This window comes from Impatiens glandulifera, chromosome 5 (assembly GCF_907164915.1).
Source record: "Impatiens glandulifera chromosome 5, dImpGla2.1, whole genome shotgun sequence".
In the NCBI taxonomy this organism is placed as follows: domain Eukaryota; kingdom Viridiplantae; phylum Streptophyta; class Magnoliopsida; order Ericales; family Balsaminaceae; genus Impatiens; species Impatiens glandulifera.
In genome coordinates this window covers 53,310,619-53,332,959 of record NC_061866.1, presented here as the reverse complement: position 1 = coordinate 53,332,959, position 22,341 = coordinate 53,310,619, and the positions used below count along the sequence as shown (strand labels likewise).

The window sequence follows — 22,341 nt, the reverse complement described above, 5'->3', positions numbered from 1 at the left end:
TGTTGGGGTCAGAACTTAAATTCTCGACGGCCAATCACCCGCAGACCGATGGCCAGACGGAGAGGATCAACCAAGTGCTCGAGGAGTACTTGCGGCATTATGTGACAAGCAGCCAAGAGAATTGGCTCGGCTTGCTAGACGTTGCACAGTTCAGTTACAACTTGCATCGGTCTTCATCAACGGGCCAGAGTCCGTTTGAGATAGTATTGGGGGTCCAGCCCAATACCCCGCACACAGTAGCTTCAAGGAACGGTGGGGGTGATTGTCCTGCTTCATACCGCTTCGCCAAGCTTAAGCAAGAGATGTTAGACTTGGCTCGGGAGAGCATGGAGAAGGCTCAGAAGCGGATGAAGAAGTATGCTGATGCGGGTAGAAGAGAAGTGGAATTCCAGGTCGGAGAACAGGTCTTGTTGAAGCTGACTCCACAGATTTGGAAGCGGATTAGTGCTAAGAGTCGGCAGCGAGCACTAATTCCTAAGTATGACGGGCCTTTTGAGGTGTTGAAAAGGGTCGGTCGGGTGGCCTATCGGTTGTCTCTTCCAGACCGGTTGAAGATCCACCCTACTTTCCACGTGAGCTATCTGAAGAAGTTTCATGAAGATATGGCCGATGGTACCAGGGTGCAGGCTAGGCGAGCCCCACCCGTGGTGCAGTTTGAGACCGAAAAAGAAGTGGCCCAGATTCTGGATCACAGGACAGCCGGTCATAGTGTCAAGAATAGGCGCACGGACTTCTTAGTCCAATGGCACGGAGAGAGTCGGGAAGATGCTACATGGGTACGTAATACTAACCTGTGGCAGTTTGCGGATAAGGTGCAGGCGTACTTGACGAGCAAGGGTCTGGTGGAGAACCCCTCAACGCGGACGTTGAGTCCGGTAGGTGGGGCTGGTTTGTCACAACCCTAGTTGCTGACTCTCGGCCTGGCTAACTTGAGTGGAGGCCAGGACCGAGAGGAGGTGCCCAGAAAAGAGCCAAGTGTGGAGCTCGGGCACCAGACCGGAGATACCAAGGCACGCGTGTGGGGGCCTTGGCATAGGTGCGGAAAAGTGTACATGGCGGAAGCAGGGACCGAGAGAAGGTAGCCTGGCTGAAGCAGGGACCGAGAGAAGGTAGCATGGTTGAAGCAGGGACCGAGAGAAGGTATCCTGGCCGACGCATCCGACCGAGGGGAAAAAGAAGACCGAGGACCGAAGCGTTTCAGCATGGGTCAGATCATTGTGCATGGGTCAGGCCTCGACTAGGGATTGGGCCTTGGGCCAGTTTTGGACCCATAAGGTCCCGATCCACTAGGCGACCGAAGAAAGGCGCAGCGTTAAGTTAAAGATGGAAGAAGTCTTGGCCGAGACCGAGTATTTCGGTAAGGCCCGGTCAAAGTCCCTATATTTTCGGTAGACTAAGTCTTAGATGAATTATTCAGCGTAGACTTAGGCAAAGTTAGTTGTACACGTTTTCTATCCTATTATATCTCTAGAGGAGGCGACCCTAAGGCATTCAATCAAGAAATCGATCAAGTCATCAATTAAGAACGAGAGAGATATTCTTGAGCCTGGGGATTGTGCCTACCCGTGGGTTCCTTGTAAACTTCTTTGGTTGAGTGTGAATCAATAGTAAGATACAGGGTTGGCTTCGGCCGTAATTGTGTTGCCTCTTTGCTGTTTTATATCTTCGTTATATTCTGTTCTTTCTTGGAGAGAGTTGGCTGATCAGGTGCTTGCGAGGAGGACCTGAGCCGGACAAAGGGTTAGCCGAAGTTTTAAAATTTTGGTGTGTTTTTCCGTGTTAGACAGACCCTTCGTTACACCAGCCATGTGCGTACCTCTGATGTGTTCAATGTGAAGCATCTTGTTCCTTTTGTGGGTGAGTCTTCTTCTGATGAGGATGATGCGGTTCCAGATTCGAGGACGAATCTTTTCTACCCTGGGGGGAATGATGCGGTGCGAGTCGAAGAGGCGTTTATGCGAAAGTTGCAGCATCCGAAAATATCTCGCAAGTGTCAGATTTCGACGATTGCCTAGTGTTTTTCGGGCGGAAACGTGGTGCTGTGAAGAAGTCATGGTTTTGCCATGAGGTATGATGGTTTAAGGCCATCTGACGACGTTTAGGGGCTCAAAATCGCATTTTTATTAGTTTCGGGTGTTTTTTTCAATTTATTAAAAGTTGTTTATTTCTTTTGCAAGCTAGGGTTTGAGTATTTAAAGAATCTTAAAACACTTTGTTAGGGGAAGATTATTAATCAGAAAACGAGGTTTCCTCAATATCTATCAACTTTCGGTATTCGTAAGAATCAACGAATCTTGATAAAGGTTCATCCTAGCCACGCACGCTGCATCATTGCATCCACTGAATTTCTAGAATAGAAATGAATTGAGTTATAAGAAACAGAGAGTCTAAATAAACTCAACGCGCCGCCCAATCCTTCTTGATGTCAAATGTAGACTCAATCTCCAACCATTTCATTCCACGTTAATCTACTAATTCAAATCGGATTTCTAATCTCGTGACCTTAACTTTTACTTCGGTCAAAAAACTAATCTTCTCGAATATTTTAACCCCCAATATCAATTTCTTTCCCAGTTGACATTTATCTCTTTACCTTACCGTCACTTTGACTAATCAAAAAACATATCATTCCATTTTATCCACCAATCATAATCGACCCTTATTCTCTCGAAGACCTTACTTTCACTTCATAAAACAACTCATATTCTCACATACTTTATAAAATATAACCCGACATTTTTATCTTCATTTCGGCTAACCATACATTTCATTCCACATTTATCTACCTCAATTGACCTTTAATCTTGTTACCTTATTTTCACTTTGATTAATTAACCATCTCATTCCACATTTATCAATCAATTCACAATTGAACTCTCATCTCAAGACATTTCTTTCACTTCGTCAAACAAATCATCTCCTAACATATTTTACAATAATACAACCGAACATTCTTATCCTCACTTCGACTAACCATACATCTTATTTCACATTTATCTACCCCAATTGACCTCTCATCTTTTTACCTTATTTTTTACTTTAACTAATTAACCATCTCATTCCACATTTATCAATTAATTCACAATTTATTTCTCATCTCGAGACCTTGATTTCACTTCGTCAAACAACTTTATCTCCTACCATATTTTGCAATAATACAACCCAACATTTTTTATCCTCAATTCGGCTAACCATCAATTTCATTCCATATTTTTTATCCCAATAATCTCAGTCAACCTCTCATCTTAAGACTTTACATTCATTTCGGTCAAACAGTACATCTCCTTACATATTTTACAATAAACAACCTGACTTACTTATCCTAACTTCGACTGACCAATCCATCTTATTTCACATTTATCCACCCTAATTGGATATCTCATACCGTGACATTAAACTTTTACTTTGGTACATTACAAATCTCTTTTACCTTCACTTTGACCCACTAATCTCTAATCGACCTCTCATCGTGTGACATAAATCCTGGAAATTGTGCATTATACCCCAAGGAGTAGAATGTTCTGCACATACTCCCTTCGACTAACCAATCATCTACCAACCATCAATTTCATCGCATATTTTAACCATTCATCTTAATCGACCTCTAATTTTGTGAATGTGATTTACCCACCTACCAATTTCATCGCAAATTTTAACCAATATAATTCACATCCAACCATCTCCTCAGTTCGATAAAACAATATTTTTATTTTACCTATTAACCATTAATGTTTTTTAATAGCTTAAAAATTGTGTCTAACCGGATTTAAATTATTGTCTCTATTACGTAGCATCAACACTTCAATCACTATACCATTTAAGATTGTTGATTTATATTTATAACTTTGTGTATTTATATATAATTTATATGACTAACTATTATAAAATACTTATATATATAATATTTTTATTTTTTAAATATTTATTATTTTAATATATTTTAATTAAATTATTTTAAAAATTATTAGTTTTTTCACTAAGGTTTATTATATATATATGAATTATTATTATGATTTTTTATTATTGTTTTAAATAAATTTTTAATTATTAATTTAATTTAATTATATTTATTAATAAAATAATAAAATGTGTTATTTTTTTTTATAATTAACTTAACTCTGTTAAGATTTATTATAAATGTATATATATTATTATTATTATGTTATTAATGTAGATTTTGTAATATTATTTTAAATAAATTTTGAATTATTAATTTTATTTATTTAAATTTATAATTAAAAATAAAAATAAAAAATGTGTTAATTTCCTTCCTAATTAACAAAATAAATATATATATATATATATATATATATATATATTCCTCGTAAAAACAATCATGAATCTCAATCACAGTTTCAAACGCCTCGTATACTTCAGCAAACTAACCAATAATCTCAATCGATCTCTAATCTCGTGATCTCGCGATCTTTTGTTATCGACCTCTTATCTCTCGACAAACCACATTTCAATCACACTTTAACATGTCTCATATCCCTAAGAAAATAAACCACCAATCTCAATTGACATTTAGCATCGTGACCTCACACTTTGATCAATCGAATATTTGACATATATTTTTTAACCACTTTCAATTGTTATCGGTCTATTATCCCTTTAGAAACCACATCCTAATCACACTTGGTTAAAGTGTTGTATTTGTTTTGTTAGGTTGAAGTTCGAAACATACATATAACATTTTTAATTTTATTTTTGACAGTTTTAAGTTTATGGACGGGTCAACTCACAATCCGACTCAAGTATCCATTTATTCTCACATATATATTCAAATTAACCACAATTCTTAACTCGGTAATTCAAATATTTTGAAATTAAGCATTATTATATATAGAGATTATTTAGTTAAAAAGTTGAACTTATACGGTTAAGATTGTCTCACGTTCATTAAATTTTGTATTAGATTTAAAATATAAAGTCTTATTAGTTTAGTTGGTTAAATGGTTATACGTATTTTGTTAGGGTGTAAGTTTGAAACATACATATAATATTTTTAACCGTTTTAAGTTTATAATTAATGAATCTCCTTCAGGTAACATGAGTCTTCCCGAAATATCCAGCTTCATCAGCAGCCACGAGAAAAGTTAGATTTCTAATAATATTTTTTAAAAAAAAAATTAAAGGCTTGTAGTTAATTGCATTGGATGTTGTTGTTGTTCTTAGCTGGTCTATATAACTAGTATAGGAATTTGCCATGGCACCACCAGCTAATGAAGCAAGAGATTAATTAATGGATACTCTTTTCATTTCAAATAAACCTCTCAACTTGTTTGATTAAATATATTTTTGTAATTCAATCTTGTGCTCTTCTCAATTGATGTATACTTACCGATATATGTGAAGATTAGTCATTTTTTGGTGTTACATCATCCAAATCTTTATTTGATCACTATGCCAAAAGATGTATCCCAACCCTCCATCAAATCTTCTGAAATCCAATCTAGATATGAAATTTCATGGGCGATATAATCTTCTTACGACTTGTGAAGTCATGTCTTACGACTTGTGAAGTCATGTCGAAAGTCCTGAAAATAGCCTCGATAAACAGATTCTTCCCAAAACAGATGGAGCAAAAACTATTAAGAGACAATTAGAAGAATTGCAAGCAATATTGTTGAACTTCTAAGAGAACTTGATGTTCCTAAATCCTTTTGGGTAAAAAAAAAATGACACATTTTAACAAATAAAATCATATATAATCTTAAAAATTAATGAAACAATCACAACTTTAGTACCAAATTACCCAGATCCCAACCCAAAATGACTATTAATTAAACCAAACTTGACCGGTTACATTTTCAGCGTCCTGAACATGGGCAGGGCCGCCGCCAATCTTTTGAGGTCTTTTAGTGCTCCAAAGGTCCTTCCTTGTATCTCCTCACTCCGACATTCCTGTACTGCGACTGCAAAATACACATCCTAACATAAACGCTTCCAAGGTACGTTGTCGGTCAAACCTAGTTTGTTACCTCCTAAAACGTTGCGATCTCGTCAATCATACATATTACATACTGCTTCTGTTTCTGTTTCGATGTTTTGCAAAAAGCTAGCATCTTCCCGCTTAAATATGCGTGGAACAGGAAGGGTTTATCCAATTGGGTTCTTGATTACCCAGATTAGGGTTAGGATTTTTGCAGAGTCGTTCTCTACGGAGAAATGCAGCAATGGTAGCAATGGTAAACAGTCCTTTAGAGTGTCATATCTGATGTCTGTATTTGGGTTAGCCACAAAAGAAGCTCAATCTCTATCTCGAAGGGTACATTTCGAATCAGCAGAAAGGCCTGATTCCGTGATTGCACTTCTTAGAACCCATGGGTTCACTGATACCCATATCTTCAAACTTGTGAAATCATGCCCGGACTTACTTTCTAGTAATCCCTCTAAGATCCTTTTGCCCAAATTCAATTTCTTTTATTCATTGGGGGTCACAGATACTGAACTCGCATCTTTCTTGTCTTCCAATGCAAATCTTCTTAGAATGAGCCTTGATAAGCGGATTCTTCCCTTTCACCGTTTCCTGAGAGATGTGATTGGCTTGGATAATCATAGAATAGCAGAATCTATTAAGAGAGCATCATGGGCTGACAACAAAGACGGTATTAGAAGACTTGCAAGCAATATTGAACTTCTAAGAGAACTTGATGTTCCTAAATCATTCTTGGTACAATTAGCTACTCACAGTATAGGTGTCCTGCTCCAGAAGCCAACGCAGTTTAAGGAAAAAGTGGATGAAGTTATTGAAATGGGATTGGATCACAAGAAAGTGACGTTTTGTAGTGCATTGACTATTGTTTCTGAGCTGAGAAAGCGCACTCGGGAACTTAAAGTTGGAACATATTTGAAGTATGGGTGGACTGAAAACGATTTTCGAATGGCTTTCAAGAAACATCCTTTTTGCTTGCGGTTGTCTGAGAAGAACATATGCGGAAAGATGGAATTTCTGATAAATAAAATGGGGGCGAAGCCAGCTGATATCGCTTGCGTGCCTTCGGTTCTTCTATACAGTCTGGAGAAGAGGGTCATACCCAGGTGTTCAATTATAAAGACGTTGATGTTGAAGGGAATTTTGGAGAAAGAAGTTCCATTGTCCTCTGTATTATGCAGCCTTGATAAGACTTTTATAAACAGGTTTATAAGCAAGTATGAGAAGGCTTTACCTGGATTATTGGATATATTTCATGGAAAAATGGATGTTCCTGAAATGTTGAATATATTCGATCATCACGAGGAAATTCTTTCTGAAGGAAAAAATGGTTTTTTCAACCCGGGGCTGGCGGTGGTGGTAAGTAGTTAATTTTAAAGCCTTCTTCACCACCCCACATTTTATCTGGGGTTTTGTTTCCTTTTGTTTGCATTAGCTAGATTATGATATTTATTTAACTGGTCTATGAGTCTATCATGATGAGATTTATCTTTCTTCATTTCTTAAGAGATGAGAATTACATGTTCAAATTGTAAGTCAAAGGGGATTCTCTAGCTTTTGTCCATTTGAAATTGTTGTTGAGAGTTTTTTGGAGGCAGAACAATGTCTGACTTTTTCATTTTTGATCTAAATCATAACGTTTTTTGGGCAAATCCGTCTTTTCTTTGTATTCTCAAATTGAAAGATTACAATTTTTCTTACGCAGAAATAGTAAGAATTTACACATTAGAATCAAAAAATAAAGCATCCTAGACTTATTTCCTTGCTGAATTATTTGCTTGGATGACTTTTGTGCATATCTTTTACATGTACATAATCATTCTAGTAAAAGTTTGACTATTTCCATATTATGTCTTTTAACTTTTAAGTGTGGAATCAATAGTGTTTTTTGAAATGTGAAACTTTATTGATTCATTTTATTTAAGTTTAGTGAAACTTGTCAAAATAAAAAGCAATTCAGGTATGTTAGTTGTCCCCATTTGGGATTATTGTAAAAAATTGTAAGTATCAAATTCATCACAAGATTTGTTGGGTTTATACAATTCTTTGTTAAAATAAAATATTGAAATCCAACCTATAGAGGTTATTATAAATTAGTATTTTGTTCCATTATTATCATAATTATTTTTAAAAATGGTTCAAATAAAAAGTATTTTTTTTATATTGAAAGTGAAAGATGTAATTGAATTTGATTAAATAATTAATTACAATATTAATATTTCATTTTGATCAAATAATTCAATTTTTAGAAGACCCTATCTCTTAAGGAATAATTACCTATATCGCCTCTAATCGAACCAATTCTCAAACTAACCTTGTTTTTCGTTCAACTTTCCAAACTAACCTACTTTACTATTTAAATTCAGTTTATTTATTTATTTTTATTTTTTAAATTTATTTTATATTTAAACTTATTATTAAATATATATATATATATATCTAAATTATTATTTTTATTAAAATATTTAAATTATTATTTTTATAAATTTAATTATTTATATTTTGATATATATTTAATTTAATATTTTAAATTATTATTTTTATAAGTTTGATTATTTATATTTTAATATAGATTTATTTTTAATTATTATTTTATATAACATTTTATTTTTATTTTATAAAATTTAATTTAATATTATATAAATGAGAATTATTTAAATATAATGACAAAAACATTATAAAAAAAGCACGATAATTCAAATTGTCACCCAATAAAGTGAAAAATAAGATATTAAACATTCAAAAATAATAATAAAAACATAAGTCAAATATATTTATCAACTAACAAACCTAACATAAAGTATAGTGTTAACAATTTCAGATATGCTTTAAAAAATCAACATTGAACGTTCTCAATAGCACATGATGGAGAGAAATATAGTAATTTTATTCCTAATGCAATTTTGAGAAAGAAGAAAAATTAACGAAATCAAAGGCAGCGTATTCAAAATGAGATGAATAATTTACGAAAGACTATAATTTGTGAAAGGTGTGACCAAGAAGATTATACAAAACGTAGTTAAAGATGTATTTTAGTAAAATTGTCAATAATTTAAATAAAAATGATTGTAATTATTTTTATAAATTATTATATATAGTTAGGTTAAAATATTTTAAATATATTAGTATTTATTAATTATTTATGAGGATGGTAGAGGGAATATTTATTATATTATATAAATAATAATTGAAATATAAATATGTAAATATTTATTATATTATAGAAATAATAATTTAAATATTTTAATAAAAAATAATAATTTAAATATATATATTTAATATTAAATTTAAATATAATAAAAATAAATTAAAATATAAAAATTGAATTTGAATAATATGTTAATTTCATAATAAAGGTACCATTAGTTTGAGAAATTAAACATTAGTTTGAGAATTGGGCATCTACTATCATTACTACATCTTTCTTCTCATGCCGCATATACTGTGTTGTGTGTTGTGTTGTGCTGTGTTGTGCCTTCCAGGTAAGTCATCGGATTTCTTTATAGCAGCTCTAGAACCCTACTGTTTGCTTCTATGTGGATGCTTTGCAAAAGGCTAACAGCTTGCCGCGTCAATGATTGCTAACAGCTTGCCGCGTCAATGAGAATAAGCCGTATGAAATATGTCATGAACGATATGATCAAGCACGCAATTGATAGAAGTTGTGGTCAGTTGATCGATATGGAGAAACACTTTAATATGGATATCCTCAAATACATTACTTACATGTAGTTAGTAAATTATTGAAGAATTTGTGAATATCCTTTGAATCAATGAAGGTGATACATTGAATAGTTGGTTTTTCTAATTTAATGGAATATTATCAAAGGAAAGAATCATAAACTGTATTAATATGCATAAGGAGATTGAATATCATATTTGTCTTTATCACTTATGTTTATCCTAATAAGTAATGCAAATTCCGAATGAACGTTATTTGTTTGAAAATGTTTGTGCCTTTCATCTTATACGTATTTCAATATTATAATCACATATTTTAGTAATTGTTTTTGCTTTATATTTAGGAAAATTCAGTTGAAACACCTCCAACTTGTATCGTACAAGAAAATGACAATATTAAATAATTAATTACAATATTAATATTTTATTTATATCAAATAATTCAACTTTTAAAAGAAGATCTAGCCCTAATTCTTAAGGAATAATTCGCTATAGGGCCTCCGGTCAGTTCCGGCGTCTGCTACAACTGGGCTTTCTTCAAAGACTACTTCTTTCTTCTCATGCCGCATATGCCGTGTTGTGCTGCGATTGCATAGTATACATCCTAATCTAAACGCCTTCCAGGTACGTCATCGGATTTCTTTATAGCAGCTCTAGAACCCCACTGTTTGCTTCTATGTGGATGCTTTGCAAAAGGTTAACAGCTTGCCGCGTCAATGGGCATGGAACTCCTGTTGGTTTCTTCATTACCCAGATCAGGGTTAGGCTTTTTGCAGCATCATTCTCAACGGATCAATGTAGCGACAATGGTAAACAGTCATTTGCAGCCTCTTATCTCATGTCTTCGTGTGGATTACCTGCAAAAGACGCTATATCTCTATCTCGTAGGTTACATTTCGAATCTGCAGAGAAGCCTGATTCCGTGATTGCACTTCTTAGAAACCATGGATTCACTGATACCCATATCTTTAAACTTGTTAAGTCATGCCCGGAGTTACTTTCATGTTCTAATCCCTCAAAAACCCTTTTACCCAAGTTGAATTTCTTTTATTCATTGGGCATTTCAGGTACTGAACTCGCATCTTTCTTGTGTTCAAGTGCGAAAGTTCTGAAAATGAGCCTTGAGAAACGGATTCTTCCTTTTCATGATTTCCTTAAAGACGTGATTCGCTTGGATGATCTTAAAATCGCTGAATCTATTAAGAAAGCATCATGGACAGACAACAAAGACGGTGTGAGAAGCTTAGCCACCAATATTGCACTCCTGAGGGAACTTGATGTCCCTGAAACCCGGTTGGCACACTTAATTACTGTTCATATTGGAATCCTTCTCCGGAAGCCAATTCAGTTTAAGGAAAAAGTGGATGAGGTTGTTCAAATGGGATTTGATTCCAAGAAATCATCCTTTTGCGACGCCTTAATAATGGTTTCTAAACTGAGTATTCCTACTAGGGAACTTAAAGGACAAACTTATGTCAAGTGTGGATGGTCCGGAGAAGACCTTGAAACAGCTTTGAAAAAACATCCTCTTTGTATGCGATTATCCGAGGAAAGCATATGCAGTAAGATGGGTTATCTTGTTAACAAAATGGGAGTGAAGCCGGCTGATATCGCATCTGTTCCTACTGTTCTTCTCTACAGTCTGGATAGAAGGGTAATTCCAAGGTGTTCAATTGTCAAAGTTCTGATGATTAGGGGATTGTTGAACAAACAAGTCCCAATCTCGTCTATATTGTGCACCAGTAAAAAGATGTTTAGAGAAAGGTTCATCTCAAAGTTTGAGAAAGATATTCCCCAATTAGTAAATATCTTTCAAGGTGAAATGGGTCTTTCTGAAATCTCCAGCTTTGTCCGCGAAGAGGAAGCAAAAATTTGCTGTTCTTGAAGAACTGGGGAGTAGTGTAGTATAGTCATCATCAATCTTGCTTCCTTCTGATTCATGTTGTTGTTATCAAACGGAGAGAACTAAATGCTCTATGTTTACTATTTTGATTAACTCAATTGCAAAGATACAATTTTGTTGTTCTAGATTAAGATTCTTCTCAAGTTAGTCCAAGATATACTATGTTTGATGTAGGTTTATTTGATGGGTCCTACTTTCAAAATCTATTTCCAAAGAAATTTATCTGCTGTTAGATGACAACTTGTGGGTAAATAGATCAATATAAGAATAACATTAAGCTGCTGCTAAGTCAGTTCACAGCAAAACATGGGAGACATTAACAGACAAAGAAAAAAGAAATTAATATTATCTAAAAAGGTTCTAACTCATTGCCTCCTCTGAATTTCTAGAATAGAAATGAATTGAGTTACAAGATATATTCTGATGATTAAAGAGCCTAAAATTCAACTCAACGTGACGCCCAATCCTTCTTGATGTCAAATGTATAGTCAATCTCCAAGTAACACTTGTTATCATCATCAACAAACTGAAAGAAAAAAAAAAGAACAATCGTTATTTGTACAAAACATGAAACATAGTGTTGATTGTTTTATAATCGAAACTACCTTTGACTTAGCAGTATACGAGCCTCTAGCGAAGAATCCAGATGGTGTGGTCTCTTCGGGCATTTCATGAGTGTAAGACTCGTCCTGTGGACTAAATGTTCCAAGCATTTCCTTAGCACTGTCCACTGAAAATGGGGATTGAACAAATATTAGTTTATCAGATTATAAGGCGGAAAAAAGAGAAAAGATTGTATGTACCTTTGACAGCAGTTTTCCAAACCATATTGGTATACTTAAGACCAGATACAATGTTGTTGCGAACTTGGAAAGAAAAGGTCAATCTGTAACGAGAACCTTCTTTCAAAGTAAACCAAGACCCTTTTGGCTTCCCATCTTCAGGAATAGGAAGAACAATGTCATCTATTCCAGATGACTTTATTGATAGGCTCAAGATCTTAACATCTGCTTCCAGTGATTCTAATGGAAATAATTTATAATTAATAAACCATTCGAATCCAAATCCATCTTAATTTACTTTCATACCTCCAACATTGTTGATATCCACACTACCCAGAAGCTGTTCTTTCCACCTAGCCAGACTCTCATCATCCTGCAAATTAAGAATGTAAAAAACATTCCGATGATGCAAAATTAAGATGAGAAATGGGAATTTAAGAACCTTATCCTTCTCCAATTGGGATTTAAGGGTGCATTGAGGTCCTAATTCGATATTATGAGCATCTTCATCTTCTTCATCTTCGGTTGTGTAATCGCTAGTACCCTTCTTCACTTTCCCATCGCTCTCATCGCCGCTGTCATGAACAACCGCAGTAGTCTTCTTCTCTTTATCGTCGTCAAGACCCATGTTTTTTGAACCAGAAACACTTCCACCGACCAAAGACATCAATTAATCATCGAACGCTATATGTGAGAACCAAACCAGAGAAGCAAATATATATATATATGTATAAATCCAGTCAAGATTGTGTCTTGTGTGAAAAAACAGAGAGACTGTGTGAAGGAATCCTAGAAAGGCAAGATAGATTTGTTGTCTTTCAGAAAGCAAGAAGAATATGTGAGAGACGTGAAGAAGACGAAAGTTAGAACATATTATTTGAACAAAACAAAAAGAGAAGACGGGGCCGGGCTTCTTCTGTCAGGGTTTCTCGTGATGGGTTGCCGTTGAATCTAAGAGGGAAGGTGGTCTAGGGCACCGAGCCGCACGGAGAAAGCGTGATTATCCGGAAAGATAGAAATGACCGACCGTTAATGGCGCTTTGACCAAACAATTATCAGGTAGGAGGAGTTGGAGTTAGGTACTAATTAAACAATTCAGACACTAATTAATTAATTTGCTCTTTCATTCATGGTCATGTTTGGTGTGTTTTTTTTGTTTTTTTTTTAAATTAAGGATAACTAACTTGACACCCATTATAGCTTCACTTCAATTCAAAACGCTTTCATTCAATTCAAAACGCTTTTAATGAAAATCGAAGTAATGACTTTTTAGTTTTTTAAAACGATTCTTAAAACAATTTTATGTAATATTGGGCTTTGTTTCAACAATTTTATGTAATATTTCATGATTTGAAGATAAGAAATGTGAATGACTTCGATTAAATTATTGTTTTGTTAATAATTTAATGTATGATGAAAATGAAGCGTTCTATACTTTATTATTACTATTATTATTTTGTTTTATTAAATATTGCTTTTAATTGTGGTCCTATCTTGAACAACAAATCTAGCAGAGTGTTAAAATCAAAATTCAAATTTATTCATTTTCAAACAAAAATTCAAATTTATTCATTTTTCTTTTTGTTTTTTAAAGAAGGAATTCAAATTGATTCTCTTTTTTTCCAAAAAAAACTTTCAAACTGATTCAAAATAATGTAATGAATTCCAAACACGCTTCTAAGCAGAGAGCAATTTATGATGATCGCGACAAGTTAACCACCGTCTCACTGACGGACATCATATCCATAATTAATGGGTCAACGTTTATTTATTTATGAAACGTAGATAATTTTTAATATTTTACTTTTTGAGTATTCATGCAATTTATAATTAAGTTTTAATATCTAAGGTGGAGTTTGATCTAATAAAACAAAACGCATGGTCAAAGCATTTGAAAAGTCTACATTAGCCGGACTCAAAAACAATAAATTTAATCAAAAGCTAAGCTAGGGCTCGAATTTAGTGTTTAAGCTTTAATAAAATACTCTCCTCAATAAATAGACTGTATTAACATTAAAATTAGTTTGCCCAATTTCTGAGGAAATAAACCCCCATCAAAAAATACCTAAGTGGTAAGAGTTCGATTTAAGAGTACAACAAATGTTAGGGGTTCGAAACGTTGATGTTATCACAAATATTTAAGTGGATGATGATCAAAAATAAAAAGAATCGAAAAACTTTCAATAACTATGTGCATTAGTCCGTCAATTTGCTTGTTTATTCGTGTCATTTTCATTATTTTTTCGAGGTAAGTTGTGGACTCTAGTTGTTTATATATGTTTATGTGGATGTCGGAATATTTAAGTGTTATAATTTTGCAATGTTTGTTGAGTGCAAGTTTGGACTAGTGGAGTTGGTGGATGCATGATAGAGTGGGTTGGCAGTGAAAAAAAACAAATTTATATTATGAAAAAAAACTTATTAATTTCAGAACTATAGTTCATTATCAAATATCTAACTATATTGAAGAAAGATGTATATTGTAAGATTCCACATTCAAACTGGTGTTTTCAAAGATATCTAATTAAAAATAGAAAAATATTAGTTAATAGAAATAAAATCAGAATCTAAAAACACTTTAAAAAGTTGGAATCAAAATTGTTATAATTTAATATATATATATATATATATTTAAAATAAGATTTATAATATATATTTTATTTATTTAATTAAATATTTATCTCAAATTAAAATTTAATACTTAATTTGTAAAATAAAAAGAGAACTAACATGACACTATCATACACCGCTTTAAGATGAAATCGAATAGTAACCTGTTGGTCTCCTAAGTCTACTCTTATTTTTAAATTTTTTTTTGGACAAATATTGAGACTTTTTATTTGGGCAATTAAGATTTGACATCTATTCTTTTAAATATTTTAATTCGGATATCTTTATTATTAAAATTATACAAAAACGTTAACGAATTTTATAGTCATTAATCAAAACCCTAAATTCGATAGTTATATTAGTGACAAATATTTTTAATTTATTTATAAATATCATAGTGAATAATAAGTTAACTATATTTAAAATCGCTAAAATAAAATCTTTAACGAATTTTATAGTCATTAATCAAAACCCTAAATTCGATAGTTATATTAGTGACAAATATTTTTAATTTATTTATAAATATCATAGTGAATAATAAGTTAACTATATTTAAAATTGCAAAAATAGAATCTTAACTTTTTTTTATATATATAACTTCAACCATACAGATTTTAAAAGAAATTTAATATATGAAAATATAAATATTATTTATAAACAAACTCAATGTAAATGGAATATATGGTCTATATATTACGATAACGATTAAGAGATATATTTTTATTTATGTCATCACATACATAAGAATACAAATCAAAAGTAACCATACGAATATGAATATACACGTATGAAAAAGAATAATAATAATAATAATAATAATAGTAATATAATAAAATATCTCTCTATGAAACTCTCTCTCATAAACACTGACACACACATATCCCCGGAAAAAGCAAAAGTCAAAGAAGGCAAGAAAACGGATCCATCATCACATGCCCTTTTCATTCTACTCCCACCGACCCACCACACCACCCGACCTAACCCTATGTATCTAACAACCATGTATTGTAATCTATACGTTCTCCGTCGTCGACCGGACGCCGTTTTCGTTTCCGTTTCCGGCGTAAGGGTACTTTTTGCCGGCGGCGGAAGGAGTGTCTTTCTTTCTCTTCATAACGATGTACCAGGTGTAACACTCCAACAAGACCACGTTCACGGCGAAGAAGATTAGAACTCCGATGTAAGCCCGTTTCCATCCCTTAGCCACGTTCAACATCTCGAATCCTTTGAAGATGTTTATTATCGTCAGGATTATCACTGCGTATCCCATCCCCCAGTGATACATGTTCCAGTAAAATCTGTATTTGTGATCCTTGTTCGGCCTCAAAAGCAGAGCAAACACCTTTTCAATTGCAAAACAAACAAATTATCAAAAATCATTCATACCTGAAAAATGGTTTTTATCACTAGCTAATTCATACCTGAAGGGTTCCTAGGCAGAAGAGGGCTATGCCGATGTTTCTGTGAATTGTATTTTGTAACGCAGCCTGCTCGCCGAGTTTAAGTCCGGTACCCCATCCTGCCACGCCGATGATGTAAGCAGAGGTTTGGCAGGTCACGTGGATATAGAACCATGCCGGATCGGCCGATTTGAACACCTTCAAGTATCTAGCCACCATCGCACCAAACGGCATCAATACTCCCCAACTTACTGCGTTCAATACTCCATGGATCTGTAAAACCCGGCCCAAAATTTGTTCCATTAGATTTAATTAGATTCATAATAATAATAATAATAATAATAATAATAGATAGATCAGTGGGTGCTGCTTAATTACATTTCTGTCTTTCTGACGTCTACTGATAGAGGCTCCTCCCGTTGTAACGACGGCTCCCGTACTGAAATCCACACTACCCATTGACCCCAAATTAGCTGCAGCGAAATTGTGTGTCCCCGGAGTGTCACCGGAAAGGGGACCTACTTGCCAGAGATGGTTGAAAGTAGTTGTTCCTGCTGGAAGTTGCAAAGTGGCTAAAATAATAATTTCATTATTATTAAGGAATTCTGAAGAGATGGAACTGACAGCGAAGCTCAATGGTCCCTCGGCAAGTGTTGTTTGATAGGATGTAATCGGAGAGGTATAGGCCCTCATTCCGGCGGAGCCCTGGAAGGCGACGAGGCACTCAGCTCCAATCATGCGAGAGCCGTTGATATTAAGTGCCCAAGCGACCCAATTAGAGGTGGTTACGGAGGAGTGAGTGTAAGCAATATCAACGGTGTGATTTGCCTGATGGTAGTTCCAATAAAGGGAAGAATCCAAAACAGGGAGGGTACTGCAAGTTGAGTATAGCCTGTTGCCGGTGAATGTTCTTGCAATGTTGCAAGTCTGAGCTGAGGAGGACGAAATCAGGAGGAAGAGGAAGAGAAAGATTGATGTTGCTGCTGCGGCGGTGGGTTTTTCCATATCTGCAATTTGGCCGGAGAATATATATAAATTTTTTTTCAGACAGGTAGATGTTATTTATTATTGGAATGGAATGGTGGGGAGAAGTGAAATGTTACTCTCCTTCTTCTTATAGAAGATGATGATTATGATCAGAGTGTCAATACGGAAACTGAGGGGAAAGGAAGAAATTTTAATGTTGACCCAGCTTTCATACATACTTGAAACGTGTGGACACGGAAATTAAAATGTTTCTTTTCATTTATTTATTTATTTATTTTTTAGTTTAAGTCTGTTTTTTTTTTGGTTATTTGAATAACTAAAATAAAAGAATCACTCGAATAAACTTTTAATGTTGGAAGCTAGAATTACTCGAAACTTCAACAGGGGTTTTAAGTAAAAAATTAACTAATTATCTTTTTTTTTTTCTGTATTATAATTATATTAATATTAATCTGTTAATAATATTATTTAATAAAAAAAAATGGAAGTTTCTTCTGAAGGCCACACACATAACATTTCACTGTCCATGTTTGTAGCAGCCAACGACTACTACTACTCTTCCCATGCCGTGTGTTTGTAAGCTTGGCGTTCACTTTAAAACAAGTGGTAGGCCTTTCCTTCCATGTCTTTATAATAAAACTATTTATTTATTTATTTTTTATATTCTTGCTTAATTATCAAATAGTTATAACTTTAGTAAGCGTAAAATTACAAAAGTTATAATATATAATATATATATATTATATGAGAAAATGAGAAAATGTTTGACTCTTCGACGTCGTAGTATCCAAATTTCCTGACGTGGAGCCCACTGAATACTAGTATTCCAATTTCCTCTAGTCTTGAGAAATTATTTGGTTGAATTAAAAAATATTTTAAAATATTTTGTACTTATTTGATCAACTAACAGAATTCTAATTTAGTCTAGTTTATATTTTAAGAAATTTTCTCTTTATTATATTATTATTATTTTAATAATTAAATAACTTATTTCATCAAATAAAATATGTTTATTTTTTTTATTAAATTTTAAATACTAAAAAATATCTTAGGAATTAACTAATTAAACTCCCCAATAACATACTTTATTTGATGAAATAATATTTTGTGGAGAAAGTCCTAAAAACCAATATCAATTACAAGCTCTTAGATATATAATAATACTAATAAACATTTTTAGATAATGATATTTCATCAAAATCTTTCTATTAATCACATTTGAAGATAGTCAAAATAATTAAAATATATAAAATGAAAAGTATAATTGAATTATTAAATTTATTAGAATAGAAGTATATAAAAATAATATTTTTTTGATAAAATGAATCATGATACATAATATATATATATATATATAAAAAAAATTTACCATAAATTTTTGTCAAATGAAAATTTTATCTACGTATTTTATGATATAGAGGAAATATGGAATAACAGAAGAGCACATTTCGATCATGAACAATACTCAACCTCCTTCCTATGAGTGTGATAATTTATGTATACATGATTATTAAATCCAAATTAATTTATATCGCCGAAAAAAGAATACTTAAATATTGGCAAGAATCAAATGATTATTATTCGTACGTCAGCGTGCCGTAAGCATACTATCATCATTAAAATAAAATAAAAATAAAGACACATAAATAAATAAATAAATAACCAACTCATAACATGTGATGATTCAACTTATTTTCAATAGGTTATTCTTTTAAAATGTTGTGACTATTGAATCTGTTTAATAGTTTAATTACTTCAGTTTATTGATTTTTTTAAGTCAGTTAATTAATTTATTAAATATTCATATATTTATATATATATATATAATTTCATTAATTTATTATTTTAACGATATTAATAAGATGGAATTAACATATTATATTATATATATTTTAACTTTGTTTACGTAGAAGAATTCTCATGCGTAGAAAAAAAATGTTGTATTATGATTAGTTGTATGTGTCACGCATCACGATTAGGTTGAACGAGGGATGACTATGATATGGAGTCTCCTGTGGAGTATTACTTGTGGAGTATTAGTGTGATTCATTGGGGTATGCCCGAATCTACAGAGTACTTACTGAAAAAATTGGATTGATACAGATAAAATAACAAACCTACATATTTGGTTGTGATCCTAATTTTTTTATTTGATTATCTAGTTATAGAGAAATCTTTGAACTTTCATGGATTAAAATTATCAAATATGTATAATATATAATACTATTATTATTACGTTTACAAGATTCGTTCTGAAAGTCAATATAGTTCGTCGGGAAGTTAATCGTTTTTTCGAGAACATACGAGCTCGATAACCTATTAAGTAACGTTTTTTATTTTTTTTATTTTAATGTTATATTTGTTGTTATACTTAAATTTATTTTATTATTTTTAATATACATAATTTTTTTTTAAAAAAAATATATTATTTTGAAGTGATTTTTTTAATTAAGACTTGTATCCATCCATTCTTATCTGAAAAGTACATGCATCATATTTAATTTGTATCTAACAATTGGGCTAATGATTTATAATTTTGAGTTTAATGAACATTGCACATAGATCCGCCTTGAGTGGTTATGGCATCAAGGATATTTACATCCACTTTTGATCATTTTGGGTTCCACTTATTATTTACTTCCTAAAACAATAAGCATATATTATTTATAAAAAAAAAGTAAAATAAAATTTTCATTTAGTCTCCAGTGTTGTGAAAATCGGGCACACTTTGGTAAGAAAATTCAACTAAATAAACACAATTTTCAATAATATTTTTAAGTTAAAAAAAGAAAAGTAAAATCGTTGGTGTCAACACTTTGCCAAGTCATATAATAGTTTAGAATTCACAAATAATAAAACATCTCAAGCAATTCAATCTTTTTTTTTTTAATAAATAATATTAAAACAAATAAATTAATAAATTAGCTCTAAATAATTACACTAGGTTTTATAAATAGACTATATTATAGTCATAAACCTTAGACTTTTAACATTAATATATACTAATAATACTATAAATGGTAAGTATTAGTAGTAATAATATAAAATACATCAAACAGTTCCTAAAGAAAGACCAAACATGAAGGTAGATATGGGTCATACGATTTGAAATTATGTTTTTATTTTTCAAACCATCATTTATTTGGAAACTAATAATTTAGTATTATTTGTATCCACCCAAGTCAAGTCAGCTAGCTGCCTTTTGTTGAATTCCAATTGGAATATATATATATATATTATATATTATGGTTGGGAAAGACTATGTACGATTTTTTCCATTCATAAGGAAATTAACTCTTCTTCCGCGTCAAACCATATGAATTTTCTTTTACGTTTTCTACTAATTAATTATTAAAATACTTATCAATTCATTTCCCAATTATTAAGTTAGACTTTTATAAATGATTTTAAAACTAAAGATAAAATAAAAAAAATATTTGTCAAGAATGGGATTTGAACCCATGCCCTTTCGGACCAGTACCTGAAACTGGCGCCTTAGACCAACTCGGCCATCTTGACTTGCTATTAAATCATCTCATATTTTGTAAACTAGTTTATTTGTATGTAAAAGAATGAAATTTTAATATAATTATTTTTGTTAATAAATTATAATCATCAAGTAATTAATCACATATTATCTATGAACCAACCCTTTCTTCATTTCCAAATATCTGTTTTTCATTTAAAATTTTTAATTAGTTATATTTCTATTCTCTTAACATTTTATATGTTAAACACAAATAAAACTAACTCGAAATAAAAGTTTTCATTTACTTAAACCATAATAATAAAACAATACTATCAAGAAACAACCATAAAAGTTTTTTAAAAAGAAAAAGAAAGGTAATCCCAAAAAAAAGCTCAATAGACAGACATAATGAATATAATCTTTCCCATAAAAGCCAATAATCCCTCATAATTTTTCCAAAACATGTTTTTGAGTTAGCCAGCCAGCCAGCCAAGTGAGCCAACCCTACATTATGAATATTTCTCTCAATTCTTGTTTATCAAGATAAGTCCACAAGGAAGTGTCCTGCCTCAATATTCACGAGTAAACATGTCTCCTCCTAGCCCGGTATTCCTGCACAAACCAGACATGTCTTAAACATGAAAACCAGAAAATGGTTTGAATCATTGTCCTGACAGATCTAAATCTACAACTTTTTTTGGTTATGGAGATGGTCAAATGGAAAGACTTCTGCAAATAACCCAATATGCAGCAGATATGTATTATTTTAGATTCAAAATTTTACATTCATACCCAAAATCACTTAATGAGCAAAACCAACAAACATAACATTAGCTGAAAACCGGTTCTTTGAAGAGTTTGCACAAGTCTACTTCTCTGCAGTTGGAATTCAATCAATGCCTAGCTTCTTCTATATATTATAGATTTATTTCCTTTTCTTTTTAACAAAAATACAGATAGCATAAAGTTGACAAGGTTAAGTTGAACTTGAATGTTACCTCTATTTGTTTGTCTCTTGATAACTTCATAACCACCAACAACATAGCCTGGAGGAGTTTTAGTTCGAACAATATCAGATCCTCCATTTCCCAACATGTAATCAAACGAACCTGATCCATCCCTTTCATTGATTGTTGAACACCATTTAGAATCATCATAACCTGTCATCCTACTGCTGTATAAGTCTGAAAATGCACCAATATCATAATCTGTACTCGATGCAGCATAAGATGACAATATTGAGACAGGGCCAGCAGCTGAGGAGCCATAACCCAGATTTTCACCACCTTGGTTTGGTACAGCTGGAGAGGAAGAAGAAGTCCAATTAACTCCAGTATAGTAGACAAGACAAGAGCATCTTTTTGTTGATTTTTAACTGTCTATGGTTACCTTACCCTGGGTTATTTCATAACCCTTACCACCACAAAAGAATACGTGATATTCATGACGTTGAGATTTGCTAACTTAAAGCAATTCTTTAACCTTGATGAAATATTGTGGGGCCACTTATGCACTAATATGCGACCCTAGCAAGCAACAAGGATACTAAATTTAATTGCACAAAACTTGTG

The 22,341-nt window shown here is 32.4% G+C and overlaps 4 protein-coding genes and 1 non-coding gene across 5 annotated transcripts; 2 read left to right on the top strand and 3 right to left on the bottom strand.

The window, feature by feature from the left end:
* Positions 1-5,826: 5,826 nt before the first annotated feature.
* Positions 5,827-7,491, top strand: LOC124939867 (transcription termination factor MTERF8, chloroplastic-like). Its single transcript, XM_047480323.1, has one exon. The coding sequence runs from the start codon at positions 6,047-6,049 to the stop codon at positions 7,307-7,309; it is 1,263 nt and encodes a 420-aa protein (XP_047336279.1). The 5' UTR covers positions 5,827-6,046; the 3' UTR covers positions 7,310-7,491.
* Positions 7,492-10,090: 2,599 nt separating this feature from the next.
* LOC124940393 lies at positions 10,091-11,666 on the top strand. The gene is made up of 2 exons (XM_047480907.1): positions 10,091-10,177; positions 10,213-11,666. The coding sequence occupies exon 2, from the start codon at positions 10,296-10,298 to the stop codon at positions 11,502-11,504; it is 1,209 nt and encodes a 402-aa protein (XP_047336863.1). The 5' UTR covers positions 10,091-10,177; positions 10,213-10,295; the 3' UTR covers positions 11,505-11,666.
* A 103-nt stretch (positions 11,667-11,769) lies between these two features.
* LOC124940394 (rho GDP-dissociation inhibitor 1-like) lies at positions 11,770-13,337 on the bottom strand. Its single transcript, XM_047480908.1, has 5 exons — positions 12,747-13,337; positions 12,611-12,677; positions 12,326-12,544; positions 12,128-12,252; positions 11,770-12,048 (listed from the first exon to the last, which is right to left on the bottom strand). The coding sequence occupies exons 1-5, from the start codon at positions 12,969-12,971 to the stop codon at positions 11,971-11,973; spliced, it is 714 nt and encodes a 237-aa protein (XP_047336864.1). The 5' UTR covers positions 12,972-13,337; the 3' UTR covers positions 11,770-11,970.
* Positions 13,338-15,611: 2,274 nt separating this feature from the next.
* Positions 15,612-17,411, bottom strand: LOC124937594 (cytochrome b561 and DOMON domain-containing protein At5g47530-like). The gene is made up of 3 exons (XM_047477883.1): positions 16,693-17,411; positions 16,336-16,587; positions 15,612-16,256 (listed from the first exon to the last, which is right to left on the bottom strand). The coding sequence occupies exons 1-3, from the start codon at positions 17,317-17,319 to the stop codon at positions 15,927-15,929; spliced, it is 1,209 nt and encodes a 402-aa protein (XP_047333839.1). The 5' UTR covers positions 17,320-17,411; the 3' UTR covers positions 15,612-15,926.
* Positions 17,412-20,739: 3,328 nt separating this feature from the next.
* TRNAL-CAG lies at positions 20,740-20,820 on the bottom strand. Its single transcript has one exon. It is a non-coding gene; the product is annotated as a tRNA-Leu (tRNA).
* Positions 20,821-22,341: the final 1,521 nt, after the last annotated feature.

Excerpts from the sequence above, each read along its gene's own strand:
- LOC124939867 (XM_047480323.1), top strand. The coding sequence starts at position 6,047 with ATGTTTTGCAAAAAGCTAGCATCTTCCCGCTTAAATATGCGTGGAACA.
- LOC124940393 (XM_047480907.1), top strand. The coding sequence starts at position 10,296 with ATGTGGATGCTTTGCAAAAGGTTAACAGCTTGCCGCGTCAATGGGCAT.
- LOC124940394 (XM_047480908.1), bottom strand. The coding sequence starts at position 12,971 with ATGTCTTTGGTCGGTGGAAGTGTTTCTGGTTCAAAAAACATGGGTCTT. Across the intron at positions 12,253-12,325 it reads TTGGAAAACTGCTGTCAAAG|TGGACAGTGCTAAGGAAATG; the intron begins GTACATACAATC and ends CCCCATTTTCAG. Across the intron at positions 12,049-12,127 it reads CGTATACTGCTAAGTCAAAG|TTTGTTGATGATGATAACAA; the intron begins GTAGTTTCGATT and ends TTTTTCTTTCAG.
- LOC124937594 (XM_047477883.1), bottom strand. The coding sequence starts at position 17,319 with ATGGAAAAACCCACCGCCGCAGCAGCAACATCAATCTTTCTCTTCCTC. Across the intron at positions 16,588-16,692 it reads GACGTCAGAAAGACAGAAAT|ATCCATGGAGTATTGAACGC; the intron begins GTAATTAAGCAG and ends CGGGTTTTACAG. Across the intron at positions 16,257-16,335 it reads TCTGCCTAGGAACCCTTCAG|GTGTTTGCTCTGCTTTTGAG; the intron begins GTATGAATTAGC and ends GCAATTGAAAAG.